This window comes from Poecile atricapillus, chromosome 18, assembly GCF_030490865.1.
Source record: "Poecile atricapillus isolate bPoeAtr1 chromosome 18, bPoeAtr1.hap1, whole genome shotgun sequence".
Lineage (NCBI taxonomy): Eukaryota > Metazoa > Chordata > Aves > Passeriformes > Paridae > Poecile > Poecile atricapillus.
The window spans coordinates 2,673,914-2,688,846 of record NC_081266.1 but is presented as its reverse complement, the minus strand read 5'-3'; the positions used below and the strand labels follow the sequence as shown (position 1 = coordinate 2,688,846).

Genomic DNA, 14,933 nt, shown 5'->3' with positions numbered 1-14,933 from the left:
TTGGGCCTTATTCTTGCTCTTCCTATTGAGATCTCTTTTAGTATCACCACTCTGGAAAAAAAATTCAATGTTTAGGGAAACAACTTCTTGTGTCAGTTCTGGTTTTCTGTTTACCTGTACTGGAGATAATTGAGTGAATGCTAGGGGCTGCTTATTTCAGGTTTTTTCCCTGCCTTGAACAAACAGAGCTTCTTAAGGTACCTTTTATTGGCTAATTAACTTACCAGCTGATCAGACTTTGCAGTGGATAAAAAACAACAACAACAACAAAAAGGTCCTTTATCTACGACAAGGAAAAAAATTGCTTACCATAAATTGAAAAAAATACTGCTCCAAATGTACAAGTTAGGTTTTTTCTGAATAATTTGGGGCAAGAAATACTAGAAGATATCAAAAACTCATTCTGTTGCATTTCCATTTATGAAAGATCTTGCTATGCAAATTATTGGAGAGTGCACATATATATATGTTTACACATAAATGCAAAGTGAAGGATCATAAATTCTCCTTCACACAGGTTGTGTAACCATACCTGAAGCAGGTATTGCTGAAGTTTCCAACAGATCCTAAAAATAGGAGGAGAATTGTGCATTAAGTGACTTCTCAGTTTTCTTTTGGAGACGAAAACCACCTGTTTTCATAATTTTCCCCTTATTATTAGGGAAGTCTCCTTTTTAAAACCAAAATCTCATCATTTTTTCTGTGTTGCATACTTTTCTGAAACCCTAAATTTATGCAATGCGTAATATAATACCTGATTTTGACATCTGCATGCTTAAAAATAAATACTGATCATTATAGAAAATAATCTGGTTCCAAAATAGTTTCACTCCTGTGTATGGGGGTGGATAAGTGCAACAGGCAATGATTCAAAGGTCCAAAGGATATAAATCAGTGTAGAATATAAAGGCATTTTGTGATACGTGGAAATAAGTCTATTCACAGGCTGGGAATGCTTATATCTTTTTAATGTACACTGAGTTATTAAATCTATAATTTAAAAGGTTTTCCAATAAAGGTTTGAGTGTTCCTGCTGCAAAATCCAATAATCCTTTTCATTTCAATACCATGCAAAGCCAAACTTATTTTAAGCTTTTTTTTTTTTTTTTTAAAAAGGGAGAGTGTTGGTGAATAAATATTACATTGGTGTTGAGCATTTATGTTATTTTTGATACATTTGTTTGATATTATTAAACTTTTTCAGATATTGATATTACTGAATGATGGAATATATAAAAAGCATGGGTTAAAATGTAATCTACTGCATTATTAGAAAGAATTAAAGTAGAGGCTATATTTTACAGTGTCGTCTTTCAAATCTAGCCATGCTGTAAACTGATGTTTGCTGTATGCTCCTCCTGATTTGAAATAGATGAAAGAGAATGAACCTTTAATCACCATGGTTCACACTATGATTGAGAACTCGGCGCTAAGACCGCAACTGTACCATCAAGTAAGGTCTTGGATAGTGAATGAAATTGCTTTATCATCTGCGAGAATTTTCCTTAGTGACAGTTTTGGTTGTTCCTCAGATTTATTCATGACATCGGTGTTTCTCTTCTTTGCTTTGGAAACCCACAAGTCATCCATGCTTCCTGAGACGCTGCAATATCGTTAGCATGGCTTCCGCTGCGTTTTTGTTGTTTAGTATTCAATGTACACTTTTGAACAGCTTCTTTCTGTCTAGACAATTTAATTAGTTGGTGCTTTATGCAGGTGTCCAGTAAATTCATGAAACTTCCAATAAGCTTCCAACATTTGTCTTAGCATGATTCTCTGCAATTAGTGTTCAAAGGTGCTTCTTTCTTTTGACCACTACAAAAGCATGTGAGTGGTGTTTACCTGGTCATTTCTGGCAATTTTGTTTTGTTCTAGGAAGTGGATTTACAAGTTTTTGTTTGCACCTACCAAGCCTTTAGCCACTGAAGAAAGAAAGGATCAAAATTACTTTGATCTGGGGCCTGTAAATCCAAAAGGCAGTGTCTGTTCATAAAGTCACAGCAGACTTTACTGTGCACACTTACAGAGTACCTAGTGCTGGTTGGCAATGGTAAGATGGAAGAAGAATCAGAAATGTGAATGGAAATATTGTCTGTCAGTTGAGACCTGCACTAACTTATGAGCATGGCCAATCCCTCTCGTTGGCACCGCGGTGTCCTACGGCTGCTGGGGCTGAACTGAATAGCCCCTGTCATGCCAGGGGATGTTTAAGAAGTTTCCTGCCTCAACTACAATGAAAATGTTGTTCTCACAAGGGAGGATCTGGCCAGTTCCCCTGCATTTACATTTATGCCCCTGTCAGCCAAAATTACGCATAAAGGTTGCATAGTTTGGAGAAAAGGAGATGTTCTGCCATGTAAAACATGTTTATTATTACCATGTTTCTAAAAAATGCTGCAGCCTAATCGCATGTTTCATTTTTTTTTTTTGAAGTCAGCTCCACATCCTGGGTTTGTTTCCGATCCAGAAATGTTGCCAAAACAAATCTCAGCTTTCCAAAGGAGGTTGGGTTGTGAGTGACTGATTTCATGACCATCCAGTTTGTGCTCCCACATGCAAAACAGGAGCTTTAACATGGAACCTGGAGGAACTGTGTGGAGGGCAGGGAGAGAAGTAAGGTGCCCTCCAGCCCTAAATGAAATTTTGGGTGTTTTTTGTAATTTTTTTAAGAAACCTGACTGTCAGAATTTTTTCAAACCAAGTCAGTTTTATGTGATAGAGTGTGTAGGACAAATCAATAGGTATATAATGAGCAGAGGTGTTTTAGATGCATCAGGGGAAACTAGCCCGAGCTTCTTAAATAGACATATTTGAGCTATAGCTGTGCCTGGGCTGATCTACTCCTGCCTTTTGGGGATACCTATAAATTCCCAAGTGCTGCCCTGACAAAGCTCTGCTGTCAGCTGCAGTGTCTGCCTTCACCTTCCTGTCTGACACTGAATAAACACCTTTTTGGACATCCTTGTCAGAGAAACAGAGACTCTAACAGCTTGTGAGGACTGGATAACCTGCTGCCACTAGAGATGTGGTCCCTCCAGGTCAGAGTGTTTGTGGAAGGCTTCTGCAGAAGCTGCAGAAGAGTAACAACATCTTCTGCTTTCATGGATAAAATTTCCTGTATGAGATGTTGCATTAACTGACTTTCAGGACAGGCTAAAAATGCACTCAGAATTTCACTGCCTAAATAGTCTTCTGAACTTTTGTAATGCAAAACCAGCCTGTTTAAAATTCTGGCAACTTATTTAGAGCCTAAGCAACGTATAATTTTTTTATTCAAATAAAATAAATTGGTTCAACAGTCATCTTTCCTGCTGCAGTTTTAAAGACATGTAAGTAATTAGGAGAAGCCTCTGTGCAAGTGACTGCAACTTCTTTTGTTGTCAGGATGCTAAAATAGTTTGTGATGACTGCAACCATTCCTGTGGATAAAGAAAAGGATCTTTCTCAGCTTCAGTTTATTCAGTTCAGTTTTATGTCTGAGCTCATTTAGAGTTAAGCAAAGGAAAGCAAGAAAAGTTTGTATTTAATTTGTCTTGCTTCCTTTTTGTAATGATTAATGGCTCTCTAGTAAAACAGCAAAAACATCTACTATTTCAAATGTGTTATTTATAAGGCACTTTTGTTTGTGATTTGTTACATCTTCAGAGTTATTTAAATCACTTGGCTTACATCAGTCTGCTCTGCAGACTGTGCTATAAATTCACCAGTACAAGTCAGGGAAATTATTCCATATGTACAGACAAGGAAAAGGGGGATTTTTATGGACTAGACCCATTTTTACCTCGGTTTGGGCTTTTTTGCTTCTTTTTAATACTAGATGAGGAATGTTAATCTTGTTCTCTAGTCTTTTTCTCTAAAGCAAAGTACAGGCTGACTTCACAAAGGCAAAATTTTCCTCAATTCCTCTTATATGTGTGAGTTACCTTGAGGAGGAAAAATTAAAATCTGAGTGCAACGAGCTGACATCTAGGTCTTGCCATGGATAATGGTTCTTAATACATGAAAAACACAGAAAAATCACCCTGAAGTTTTTTGTTCCTGTAAGGATAGGGAGGTTTTGCTTATGGCTTATTGTTGTAGGAGCTGCATAATTTAAACTGCTCTGCATGTTAGATTTTGAGATATTTCAGGTTTTGTTACGAACACAAGGTGATTGTGTCCAAGCTAAAAATCTTGTCTTTTCAATTTGTGTTTGAAGTGTTTTATGTCACAGAATTCAACATTAGAGGAGAACCTTGCTTAATGGGGCTAAATGCCCGTTTGTCCTGCTTCCTGATAGCAAGAAATATTTTAAAAAGCAAGAAGTAAACAAAAGAGCCTCTTGGAAGTCTTGATTTTAATCTTGTGCTCAACAACAAAATGTCCTAGGTTGTCCTGTGTTCCTAATTTCCTAAGTGCAGTATCCTGCATAGTGTGCTTTTGGGGTGTGAAACATCCCCCTAGATATTTATTGAATCAAAACAGTTAGAGGAGACTGAAAACAGCTTACAAAGCAATGAAATAATGCTGTCACTTAAATGCTTTTAATATCAGCTACTTAAATAGCTTCAACCACTTGAGTCTCAGCAAGATCTTGGGGTGTCCACCCTAGGAGGAGGATCTCTCCCTTTCTGGGAACCATCTGGTACCGGTGTGTGGCAGAGGTGGGCACTGCACAGTTGATGACAGATGATTTCTAACCCAGGAGGGAGGTTCAGTTGAGGTCATGTTACTTCTTCACCTGCAGGATACACCTTTGGCCAAACTCTGCATGTGCAGTTTGCCTTTGAAAAATGGTCATTTCTATTTGTAGGTCTCAGGGTGCTGCTCCCTCATGACTGGGAGGGTTTAGGTGCCTTTCCCTGTGTTAAAAGAGTGGATTTGGTGTGTTTAAAGAGCAAATGGAAAGGGAGGCCAGCAGCAACTCCTGTCCCTGGTTCAGTAGATGGCACTCTTGCTCTGGAGTTGCTGCCCTGGCAAAGGCTTTGTAGGAACGATTTGGCAAGAAAGGCGTTTGTGGAACGTGACATAAAGTACATTTTGATAACTCGGTCATTGGAGCTCTTATAATGCGTTTTCCAGGGTTATGAGGCTGTTAACCTTGCCTGAAATGTGTAATTGCGTTTTGTCTGCTGCAGTTCCTCCTGTCATTCCAGCAGGATGCGATCGCATTCCGCATTTCTCGCCTTGAGCGGATTTATTGATGTGCTGCGAGAAGCGGAGCTGCTGTTTTGTCAGAGATGGATTAAGTTATTCATATTATTTGGGGGAGTTTTTGTGCTAAGTCTGTGCAAAATGGTGCAGTGGAGATGTTAAAATGAAGTGGCTCTCCAGCAGAGCCTGTTGTGTGGAGCTGGTACTGCTGACCAAAGCAAGAAGTTGGTAGCAGTTTGAAAAGTGTGATAGGATTTTAATAAGAAGAATTAGCACAGCCAGAGTGTTCTTTGAAAATCTGTTTTCCTTTTCTGAATACTTAAGATATATTCCTTTCAGGAGGTACAGAGGGGTAGGGATGCTGAATTAGCAAACTGTTTTAAACTTGGCTATAATTAAGGCTGAAATGACAAAAAAAATAAATGTCTTTCTTTTTAAAGAAGTATAAAAAAATAATGGCTTGAAAATGCAATATATTTTTCCAGCCAAGCCACATAAAATGCTGAGCAGTGACTTGGAAAGGTGTATTTATCTAATAGGGGATAATCTTCCTTCTGTAAAGTCTTCCTGTTGTGAAATGTAACTAGGTTTCCTCTGTCAGTTAAAGACATTTGGCCATGTTTATGAGTTTTATTTAAATATTTCCATTCCTCATTTTTCTCTCATTGTGATAAAATCAACAGTAAAACAACACAACTCTACGATAGTGGGAGTTTATATAGATATCTTAATTTGTGTGACATTCATGAGGTGCAAAAGTGCTGTGGCTTTTTTCATATTCCAACATTCATTTCAAAATGTCCATTTCAAACAAAGTTATTGTGTGTTTTTAATACATTGTTCGTACTTCTAAATTGTCACCAGGTACATTTGCATGAGGTATGTGGACATAATATCGTGAAATGAAACACTTTAGTGTGTTGAAGATTTATTTCATGTTTGGAATGCTTGTCTCATGAACCCTTCCCTAGTTCTTTTATTTATAAGTGTCCCTTACCATGGACTTGTGTTTCAGTAGTTTTTCTTGTACTATTAAGTCACAATAACCTAATTATGACAGACACATGGAAGGAAAGCATCTCTGTTGGGACTCTGTACACACAACATAATTAAATTTTAATTAAATAGAATATTAAGGTTGATAGTGTTATGTCCTTGCTTCCTGTATAGGGATAGTAAGTAGTTACTGCATGTGACAGTTCACTCTAAAATGGGGTGTAAAATATTTTTTCTTGTAAAATATTTTGAATCATGTTACTGGTCAGTAACAGATTGAAAAAGTTAAGAACTTAATGTGAGGAGCTGCATGAAAGTAGTTTGAGGTACTTTGCATTCTGACTAGCACAAGGAGACAAGTTTACCCAAGTCCAAAGATAAAATAGAAGAGCTTCCATTTGTGGAATTTCTGATAATGCTCTGTTTGGAGGGGAGGAAATCCTATGAAAAAGTAGGAAATGCATTATGAAAAATCCATATGAAAAGTGGTGGCACTTACTGGACGTATCTCTACCAAGTTATTTACATACATGTTGTAAACTTAGGTCATTCTGCTCTGGTTCTGGCTTCACATCAGATCATCCTGCTGATGAAACAGCTGACCTTAGTGGGCCTGGAATGGTCAATTCAGAGTAGAGTGAACCCCCTGTGTGTAGAATTCACACAACAAAACTTAGACACAATGATGCATCGTTATTTAGATGTACTCTGGCAATTTCATCCTCCTACATAATCCATGTTTGATTGAGCTGTACATCTTTGAAACTCCAGTTTGCATTAGAAACAGCCTGTTAATTTAATGCAACTCTACTGACAGTCTGCTTGACATTCCATTTATTTACCCTCATTAATGTATATTGGCTAAATATGTATTGTTCAATGTGGCAGGTTTACCTCTCAAGCACAAGCTGATATCTGTGTTAAAACTCTTAAGCTGAACAGTAGTTTTCATTTTCACAGTCCAACTAAGTTGTTTTATGGCAATATTATTCTTCCTTATAGTTAACACAAGAAGAATGTAGGGGTACACTATACAGATATAGAGCTGAAGAGCTGGACATTGATGTAAGTCATTTGTATTCCTTCTTCCTTGTAAGTGTTGGTATTTGTCTCTTTATTTTGATAATAATTTTCCTCTTGGCTTTTGGCTTTGAAACCCGCTTCATACAGGTGATTGCCACCAGAAATTGCATCATGATATAGAGGGACATGTCTCTGTAATAAACTTCTAATTTGCAGGAAATATTACATTTTAGGCTGAAATTTTAACTATTTGGTACAATCACCTGAAAAACCATGGGACTGTGAATGTATGAAATTGTCTTTGTAATACTAAGCAATATGTAAATTAAAATGGAAACTAATCCCTATCATTAAGTTGTAAAGGTTTAGCTATAGAATCATAAATTCTATGTGTTGATCCATGCTGCTTCAAGTTATAATAGCACTTGATGGTTTCTTAGGAGGGTTTCTTGAGTAATTTGAAAATGCAAAACTGATGCCTGCATAATTTTAGATTTCTTACTTTAATAACATTTTCTGTAGATTTGTGTAATGATTTGATCAAGTTAGATTTAGATTACTGAAGATGTAAATAACAAAATGCTAATTGTGGTAATTTTCTGTTCTATACTAGGCTAAGCTTAGCCGTTTATGTGAACAGGATAAAGTTGTGCAAGCACTGGAGGAGAAGCTTCAACAGCTACACAAGGAGAAAGTAGGACAATTGTATTTATTACCTAAAGTGGATGTTATTTTACATGCTTATTATCAGAACATTGATAGCTGAAATAAAACGAAAATCAGCCCAATGATGCAGAACATTAAAAATAATTCTTTTTATTACAATAGTACACGCTTGAGCAAGCTTTGCTATCAGCAAGTCAGGAGATAGAAATGAATGCAGATAACCCAGCAGCCATACAAAATGTAGTGTTACAGAGAGATGACTTGCAGAACGGACTGCTCAGCACTTGTCGGGAAGTATCCCGAGCCACTGCAGTAAGTACCACCTTCTTTCCTGCAAAACTTAATGAAGTGTGAAATAATGATGTTCATGTTCCTAATTGCATTGGTTTTGCTTAGTTTTTTACTGCATCCCAACAAAAACTCCATTATCTTTTACTTGCTTGTGTTTTTGTCACAGGTGGATGGAAAGTGATCTTTTCACTGCGTCCATTGAGTGGTCTTTCTTTAATTTATTTTTTTTTTAAATTTTTAAAATTTTTTCAAATTTTTTTTTTTTAATGGGTGCACACTGACTTAATTGGTGTGGTAATTACCATCTTTGAAATACGAGAAATTGATAACAGAAGGAGTAAATAATGCAAATAAACTATTTCAAGTGATGGCAAAATAGTGTCAAGCACAAACTTTAATTGGACTTATTTTAAGCAAAAGCAGCTGCAGGACTGCCACAGTCTCTCTTAGAAGTGGGACATTACATTTAAAAGATCTTTCAAATTGTGCACTTCCAAAAGTCTTTAAAACAATAAAAGTGGATAGGAAGGAAATTGCTGTTTGTTGTACTTTCCCACTTTGTGCTGATTTCTGTGCTGAGATGACAACGAATCGTTTTTGCCTACTTACAGATATATCCAAAAATGTGTGAAATTTGAGGGGATAGCTGTGTTAAAAACTGATACCATGTCTGCCCTGAAATCCTGGTTGTAGTCAGAATGTTGGACTGTCTTGTGGAAGGAATTGGTTGGACACAGAAAAGGGAACCAGGGGGAAGGAAATCCTCAAGATACACTTTCCCTCATTAACTTTTTAATTTATTCTAAATGAGTAAATCGCTTGATGTGGGCGGCAAAAGCGAGACGGTGGGGCTGACCTCAAAGAAGAATCATTTTTCTTTTTTCCCCTTTTCCTTGAGGTGTTTGCAGTTGCACATATGTGAAGCAGTGGTGTGTTGGCAGGCCTGGGGCACTCCCTGGCAGCCTTGCAGGATGAGTTGCATTTCCCCTGCATAATGCATTGCCTGTGCACACACATGCTGTGCACTCACACATGTGTGTTCTGGGTGATAAAAGAGACAAATTTGCATCCATTTCTGTGGCTTTTCTGCCTCGATGGAAAGACAGCTTAAGATCCACAGGCCTGCTGACTATAAAGGCGTTTTCTGAAGAATTTGCCCTTGCCTGTCTTTTTTGTTAGTGAAAAGAGAAAATGCCGTTTGTTTGAATTTCATTCAGTATCATTAGTAAATCAAAAGGCTGTTTAAGCACTGTATTAAGCATACATAAATTATGTATCTATTTATTTATTGCTTGTATCTGTCTATGTGTTACTTCCTGAAGTTTCATGCTACTGGAAAAAGAAAAAATACTTTCTTTTGTCTTTTTTATTGTTTTAACTGAATGTGCATCCGTAATTCTTTACATTTGTTATATACTTAGGAACTGGAAAGAGCTTGGAGAGAATATGATAAATTGGAGTATGATGTAACTGTAACAAGGAACCATATGCAAGAGCAGCTCGATCGGCTTGGAGAAATTCAGGTGTGGCAAAGATCTTAACATTCAATTCACTTTGTCTTTCTGTGGGTTTTAAAACTATACAAATGAAAAAAGGGGGACAAATGGTGAGCTAACTTAGAAACTTTTCATTTCTTTTTCTACCTTGTAAGTTCTGAAGAAGTGTTCAGGTTTTTTTTTATTTTTTTTTTACGTTATAATGCTGGTGTTACTTTATCTGGAAGCTTCCTTTTATTTGTCTCAGTGAGGGGGTTTGAAATGGGGTGGCTTTCTCAGACTTTAATTGCTCTGGCAGTCAAATCTTCACACAAATCCTTCCACTTAAGTGAATATTTTGAAGTTAAATCTTTTTATCAAAAGAAGCTATTACAGAAAATGCTCTAGGTGTTGCTTCAGGCCTTACAAAGGAAGGGTTCTGCTGTGTATTGTAGTGCTCACTGTGCAGGACAGGAGAGTGCTGGTGCTGAATTCCTGAGGAGAGCTCTCTGTGACACACACATGGACATGGAGGTGTGCACAGATTTTCTGGGATAGGCAGATGGGTGTGGTCTGCACTGCAGGTTCTTTGCTCCAGGGGTTGATTTTCTGTGCAGCTGTGAGATTACAAGGAATCCCAAAATCTGGGAAACTTGCATTGATTGGCCCGCAGTGTGCATGCCCATGGATGTAAATAGGTTTGCACGCCAGCACACAGAGGGACTGTGCTCCTCTCCACCTGTTTTGGGGTAGGAAGTGATGGTTCCTTTTCTATTGGTGTATGTGGGTCTCCTGTGCAAAGTCTGCTTGGGTTTTCTTTGGAGACCATGGATGAAATTCTGTTCTTGCAGTGCAGTTTGAATTGGCAGATTGCTCTCAAATTGACTGAGGCATTATGAAATTAGCCAACCTTACACTTTTTGTTCCAGACAATATTTGAATGTTTTATGGGAAAGAGTCTGTCATTACTGCATTTTATTTTCCTTCAGTGTGAAAGGATATGCAGTGTAGCCTAAAGAGAGAGAAGGGTTCTCCCTTTTTTATTTTTTCCACTTGCAACATATTCTGATGTACTGGCCATGTATGCTGTTTATTTGCTGACAGACTGAATCAGCAGGGATACAGCGTGCTCAGATTCAGAAGGAGCTGTGGAGAATTCAGGATGTCATGGAGGGTTTACTTAAACATAAACAGCAAAGAAGCTCTTCTGAGGCAGGTGAGCAATGGTTTTGTTGCATAGGAAATGAAATTGGATCATATAAATTTTTAAAGTGTAAGCTCCATTGTTGCTTTTGTATGTTTGAATTAATGACTAAGAAAAGAACGAAGCAAATACTGCTTCAAGTTGATGCTTGGTGTAGTCGATAGCAACAGGTTATTTTAAAGATTTTAAATATTTAAGTATTTTAAAAGCTGTTTACTGAAAACCATTTTTGTCTTTTTTTTTTCCCTACACCTTTCCCCCTCCCCCCAAACAGGCATCATGGTATCAAGGACATTTTCTTCTATTAAATATAAAAATGAGGTATGGTTTTAGCATATTTACTATTTTAGCACTCTGGAAGTTGTAATATGGCTGTGATAAAAACAAGCATTATTGTGAATACTTTAAGGCTGTCTGAAGGATGTATTCAGTATGTTTCTATGAAAACACCGCATTATGAACTAGTTTTAAAGACTGATACCTCCAGTAGCAATTCTAACATTCATTTCTACTGTGCCTCTGTATTCTCACTGGTATGTTTCTCTTTTCCATTTCTTACCTTTTCCTCTCCCTAGGCTCTTACCATAGAAATATAAACCCTGATTTATGGATATGTTTTCTACCCATCACACTTTTCATGGGAAGAAATACATTGCTTTCTGTGTTTATTCAGATATTGAGCCTGGTTCTCAGATGGCCAGAGCACCCACAAGAAGAGGTGAAACTGTGGGAGCTCCCAAATGTTCAATTCCTCTGAAAATCTGGCTGGAAGTTACAGTTTTAAAGGGACATTGTCATGGTTATCTGAAGTGTATGCAATATACATCTGGCTTACAGAACTTTCTAAAAGTCATTTATGTAAAACTCTTTCAGAAGATAATGGATCTAATTTTTAAAAGTACGATTTAGAGAGTTTGTACATGTCCAACAGAAAGTGCAGGTGTTAGAATTATTTACATTTTTTTTTTTTCATTAAATTTGACATTTGTCCCTTTAACTGCAAAATCTATAGCTGCTGTAGCCATGGTAATATATTTTTCTTTTTAAGTTATAAATGACTGTACCAGGTGCGCACGTCTAAATAAGGTGACTATTCTACAATCTTTAGGAAGAGGAAGTAGTCCCACCTCGTCCTCCACTCCCTCGGTCCTATGACTTTACAGAGCATCCTCCCATAATCCCCCCTCTGCCCAGTGATAGCAGCTCCTTGCTCTGTTATAGCAGGGGCCCAGTACATCTGACAGAAGAAAAGAAGATGTACCAAGTTCAAGGATATCAGAGAAATGGATCTTACTGTGTAAGTGGCTTAAACTGCCACATTGTTCTTGAAGCATCCTCCCTCCTTTGCACAGTCACCATTTTTGTTCATTCATCTGGCTACTTTTGTGTTATGGTTTCACTTTATTTAGTTTTGTTTATAGCTGCATCATTTGCTCGTCACATTTTCCTGTCATACGTTCTGTGCATATATAAAATGTCTTAAGACTTAAATTTCATAAGCTCAGATTCTTCCCCTCACTAGTTCTTTAAAAAACTCTGGGCTCAGTTTTTGAAGCTCATACCAATTTGTTTCCAGAAAAAAAAACAATCCACAACTCTGCCTTTTTACGGTGATTCTTTCCTGTAATTTCTGGTTGTCTGCAAATGTTGTTACTCAAATTAAGTACCAAAAAATACTTCTGCCATTCCACTTAAACAGTGGAACAAGCGAGAGCAGGGTTATCACAAAACCATTGGTTTGAGTCTTAAGACATAAATACTTGTACCAAAGTTCCTGTTTATTTACCACATCCCTTGATGTTCCTCAGGGTCCTGATTATAGGCTTTATAAGAGCGAACCCGAGTTAACTACAGTAGCAGAAGTGGATGAGTCAAATGGTGAAGAGAAAACAGAACCAATTTCAGAATCAGAATCTTCTGCTAAAGGTTTGTCCCCAGGCACGGTGTTTACAACCCTTCAGCTTTTTCACAAGGAATGCAGAGCTCAACTGTGTTAGAGAAGCTGCCTCATGGTTTGTGTCTTTGCAGCCTGTCCATTTCTCAGGTTGATGGAACAGCTTCCACAATAAAATAATGATTTAATTACAAGACGAGAGAAATTTCAGTCAATTACACCGCAGAAAAATCAAACATTACACTCACCAACAACCCTGAAATCCTTATTGACACCATGTCTAATCACATCACTCACATTCCCCACACACCATTCCCTTGAACAATTACCCATTTTATGTTCTTGCCCTTGAACAATTACTCAGTTTTTGAATCAAGCTCCCAATGTTATGTCGCTGGAACGTCCAAAAAGGCAGCACCACAGAATTTTCAGGCTCTCATAAGGCAGGGAAACAATGTCTTTTTCTTTTTTTTAATCTTGTAATTGTTGAATTGCCTTCTGTCCTCTGATATAATAGGAATAATGATCATGACCTTGGAGTGTACAGACAATAAAGGTCTTTGCAATTGCTAAATGCTTTAGATTCTTCTCTTCATCTAGCTCCCATAAAAGCTACTAATTGCTTGGTAGAGTCTTTTACCAGGAAGTGCTTCTCAATTCTGTTTGTTAAAACACACAGAATAGTTTGTTAAAGGTGGCTTCAGGAAAATGCTCAGCTTTAGCACCTCCCAAAAACCATATTAAGAGCTTTGAGAGAAAAAGTATCTAAACTTGTTTTGTTTTTTTTTTACCCTAAGGATTGATGTTGCCAGTTCCAGCAGAAATCACTGCCTTCTGTTTTGGTGCTTTCACTAAGCATTTACAGAGCAGGCTGATGCAATGATCATAGAATTTTATCAAGAATTATGATTATACAAAGATATTGTTGTCATCAGAATGCTCACAGAGGTTTTTAAAACTAAGGTTGGCATACAGTTTGGATATAAACTATGTGAATGGCCCTGTGATAAAATTAAGCTTGCACTTACCACACAATTTGTCAATCCAGATTCTCTGGGGTGTTTGCAGAGATACAATGTTGAGGCACATAATTAAATTTCTGTTAACTTGGTGGCAAAAAATGAACTATTTATCCTGAGATTTGCTAATCATCAATGACCTAAATTGAAAACCTTGTCTTTCTGACAACATGCCTAGATTTTATTGACCTGTGATGCTTCTCATTATTCACAGTAATTTATGTCAAGAGGTGAAGTAATGATAAAGACAAAGTAAGAAAATCTACACTGACATTATAAAGCAATTCCTAAGCACCCCAATCTGCTTTCTATCTCAAAGACAGAAATTATTTTACTATGTCCACTTGTAGAAAGGCAGTCCTCAGTCAGGGAAAGCAACAGTGCAAATTCCTCTAAGATAAATAACATTTAGAGGTGTGTACCAGAAGAGCTGCAGTGGTAGCAAGCGATGGGGACGCTTGCATATTCCACAATTCCCTTCAGTCTGTTGTTTATCATTGCTGTGTTTTATCATTTGTGCATATGAATTTTCTAACAGCCATTTCTTTGGTAATAACAATCCCCATGCAGTAGGAAAATGTAACTATTCCTGATTGTTTCCTACAGTGTGTAAGCCATTACAGCTCTCTGCTGGTACAGGAAACATTTTTGTGCCATTCTGTCTCAAGTTTTTCAGCTGATAAGGAAAGAAACTTAAAGGCAGCTCATCTCTGAGTTCTTTTTCTATCTTGCTGTTTTTTAGGTGTCATACTTAAATGATGGTAGTTTCTTATTGAGGGTGGTTTTAAAAATAAATGATTTCAGAGGAAATTGATAAAGGTTTTTCTGGTGGTTGTGCACATGGCTGTACTGAGCACTCCTCATGCCAGCCATTTCCCTCTCTTTTCAAACACCAGCAGTTAAAGAGAAATGTCAGCTATGAGACCAGAGGAATATTTGTGACCTGTGTGGTCTGTAAAGGTGACATTAAAAAAAAATTGAATTCTGCTGCGTTTTATCCTTGTTTATGTCTAAAGCAGACCCAAACTGTTGCTTTATAGCAGAATATCCTCAGCTCCTGTTTTCACTCACCAGCTGACCAGGCTCAGGGGTGATTTCATTCACACACAGACATGAGCATGGGTGTGCACACCCAAATGAGGCCATCCAAGAGCTGGCTGGACCTTCAGCATCTTCACCCATCAACTCTCAGTGCCACTTCCTGAATCTGCCCTTTGAAGAGCAGTTCCCAA

At 37.5% G+C, this 14,933-nt stretch overlaps 1 protein-coding gene across 6 annotated transcripts in view; it reads left to right on the top strand.

Moving 5' to 3' along the window:
- The window catches only part of PLEKHA5 (pleckstrin homology domain containing A5), a 163,729-nt gene that overhangs the window by 135,105 nt on the left and 13,691 nt on the right, over positions 1 to 14,933 (top strand). For 3 of the 6 annotated variants that reach the window (XM_058852912.1, XM_058852910.1, XM_058852909.1), the window contains 7 exons: positions 7,132 to 7,194; positions 7,766 to 7,846; positions 7,981 to 8,130; positions 9,531 to 9,632; positions 10,689 to 10,800; positions 11,063 to 11,109; positions 12,597 to 12,714. In XM_058852912.1, coding sequence (XP_058708895.1) covers positions 7,132 to 7,194; positions 7,766 to 7,846; positions 7,981 to 8,130; positions 9,531 to 9,632; positions 10,689 to 10,800; positions 11,063 to 11,109; positions 12,597 to 12,714 — 673 coding nt within the window. Of the gene's footprint in view, positions 1 to 1,323; positions 1,454 to 7,131; positions 7,195 to 7,765; positions 7,847 to 7,980; positions 8,131 to 9,530; positions 9,633 to 10,688; positions 10,801 to 11,062; positions 11,110 to 12,596; positions 12,715 to 14,933 lie in introns of those variants that run through there. The other 3 variants (XM_058852908.1, XM_058852907.1, XR_009279089.1) reach the window with 2 other exon arrangements.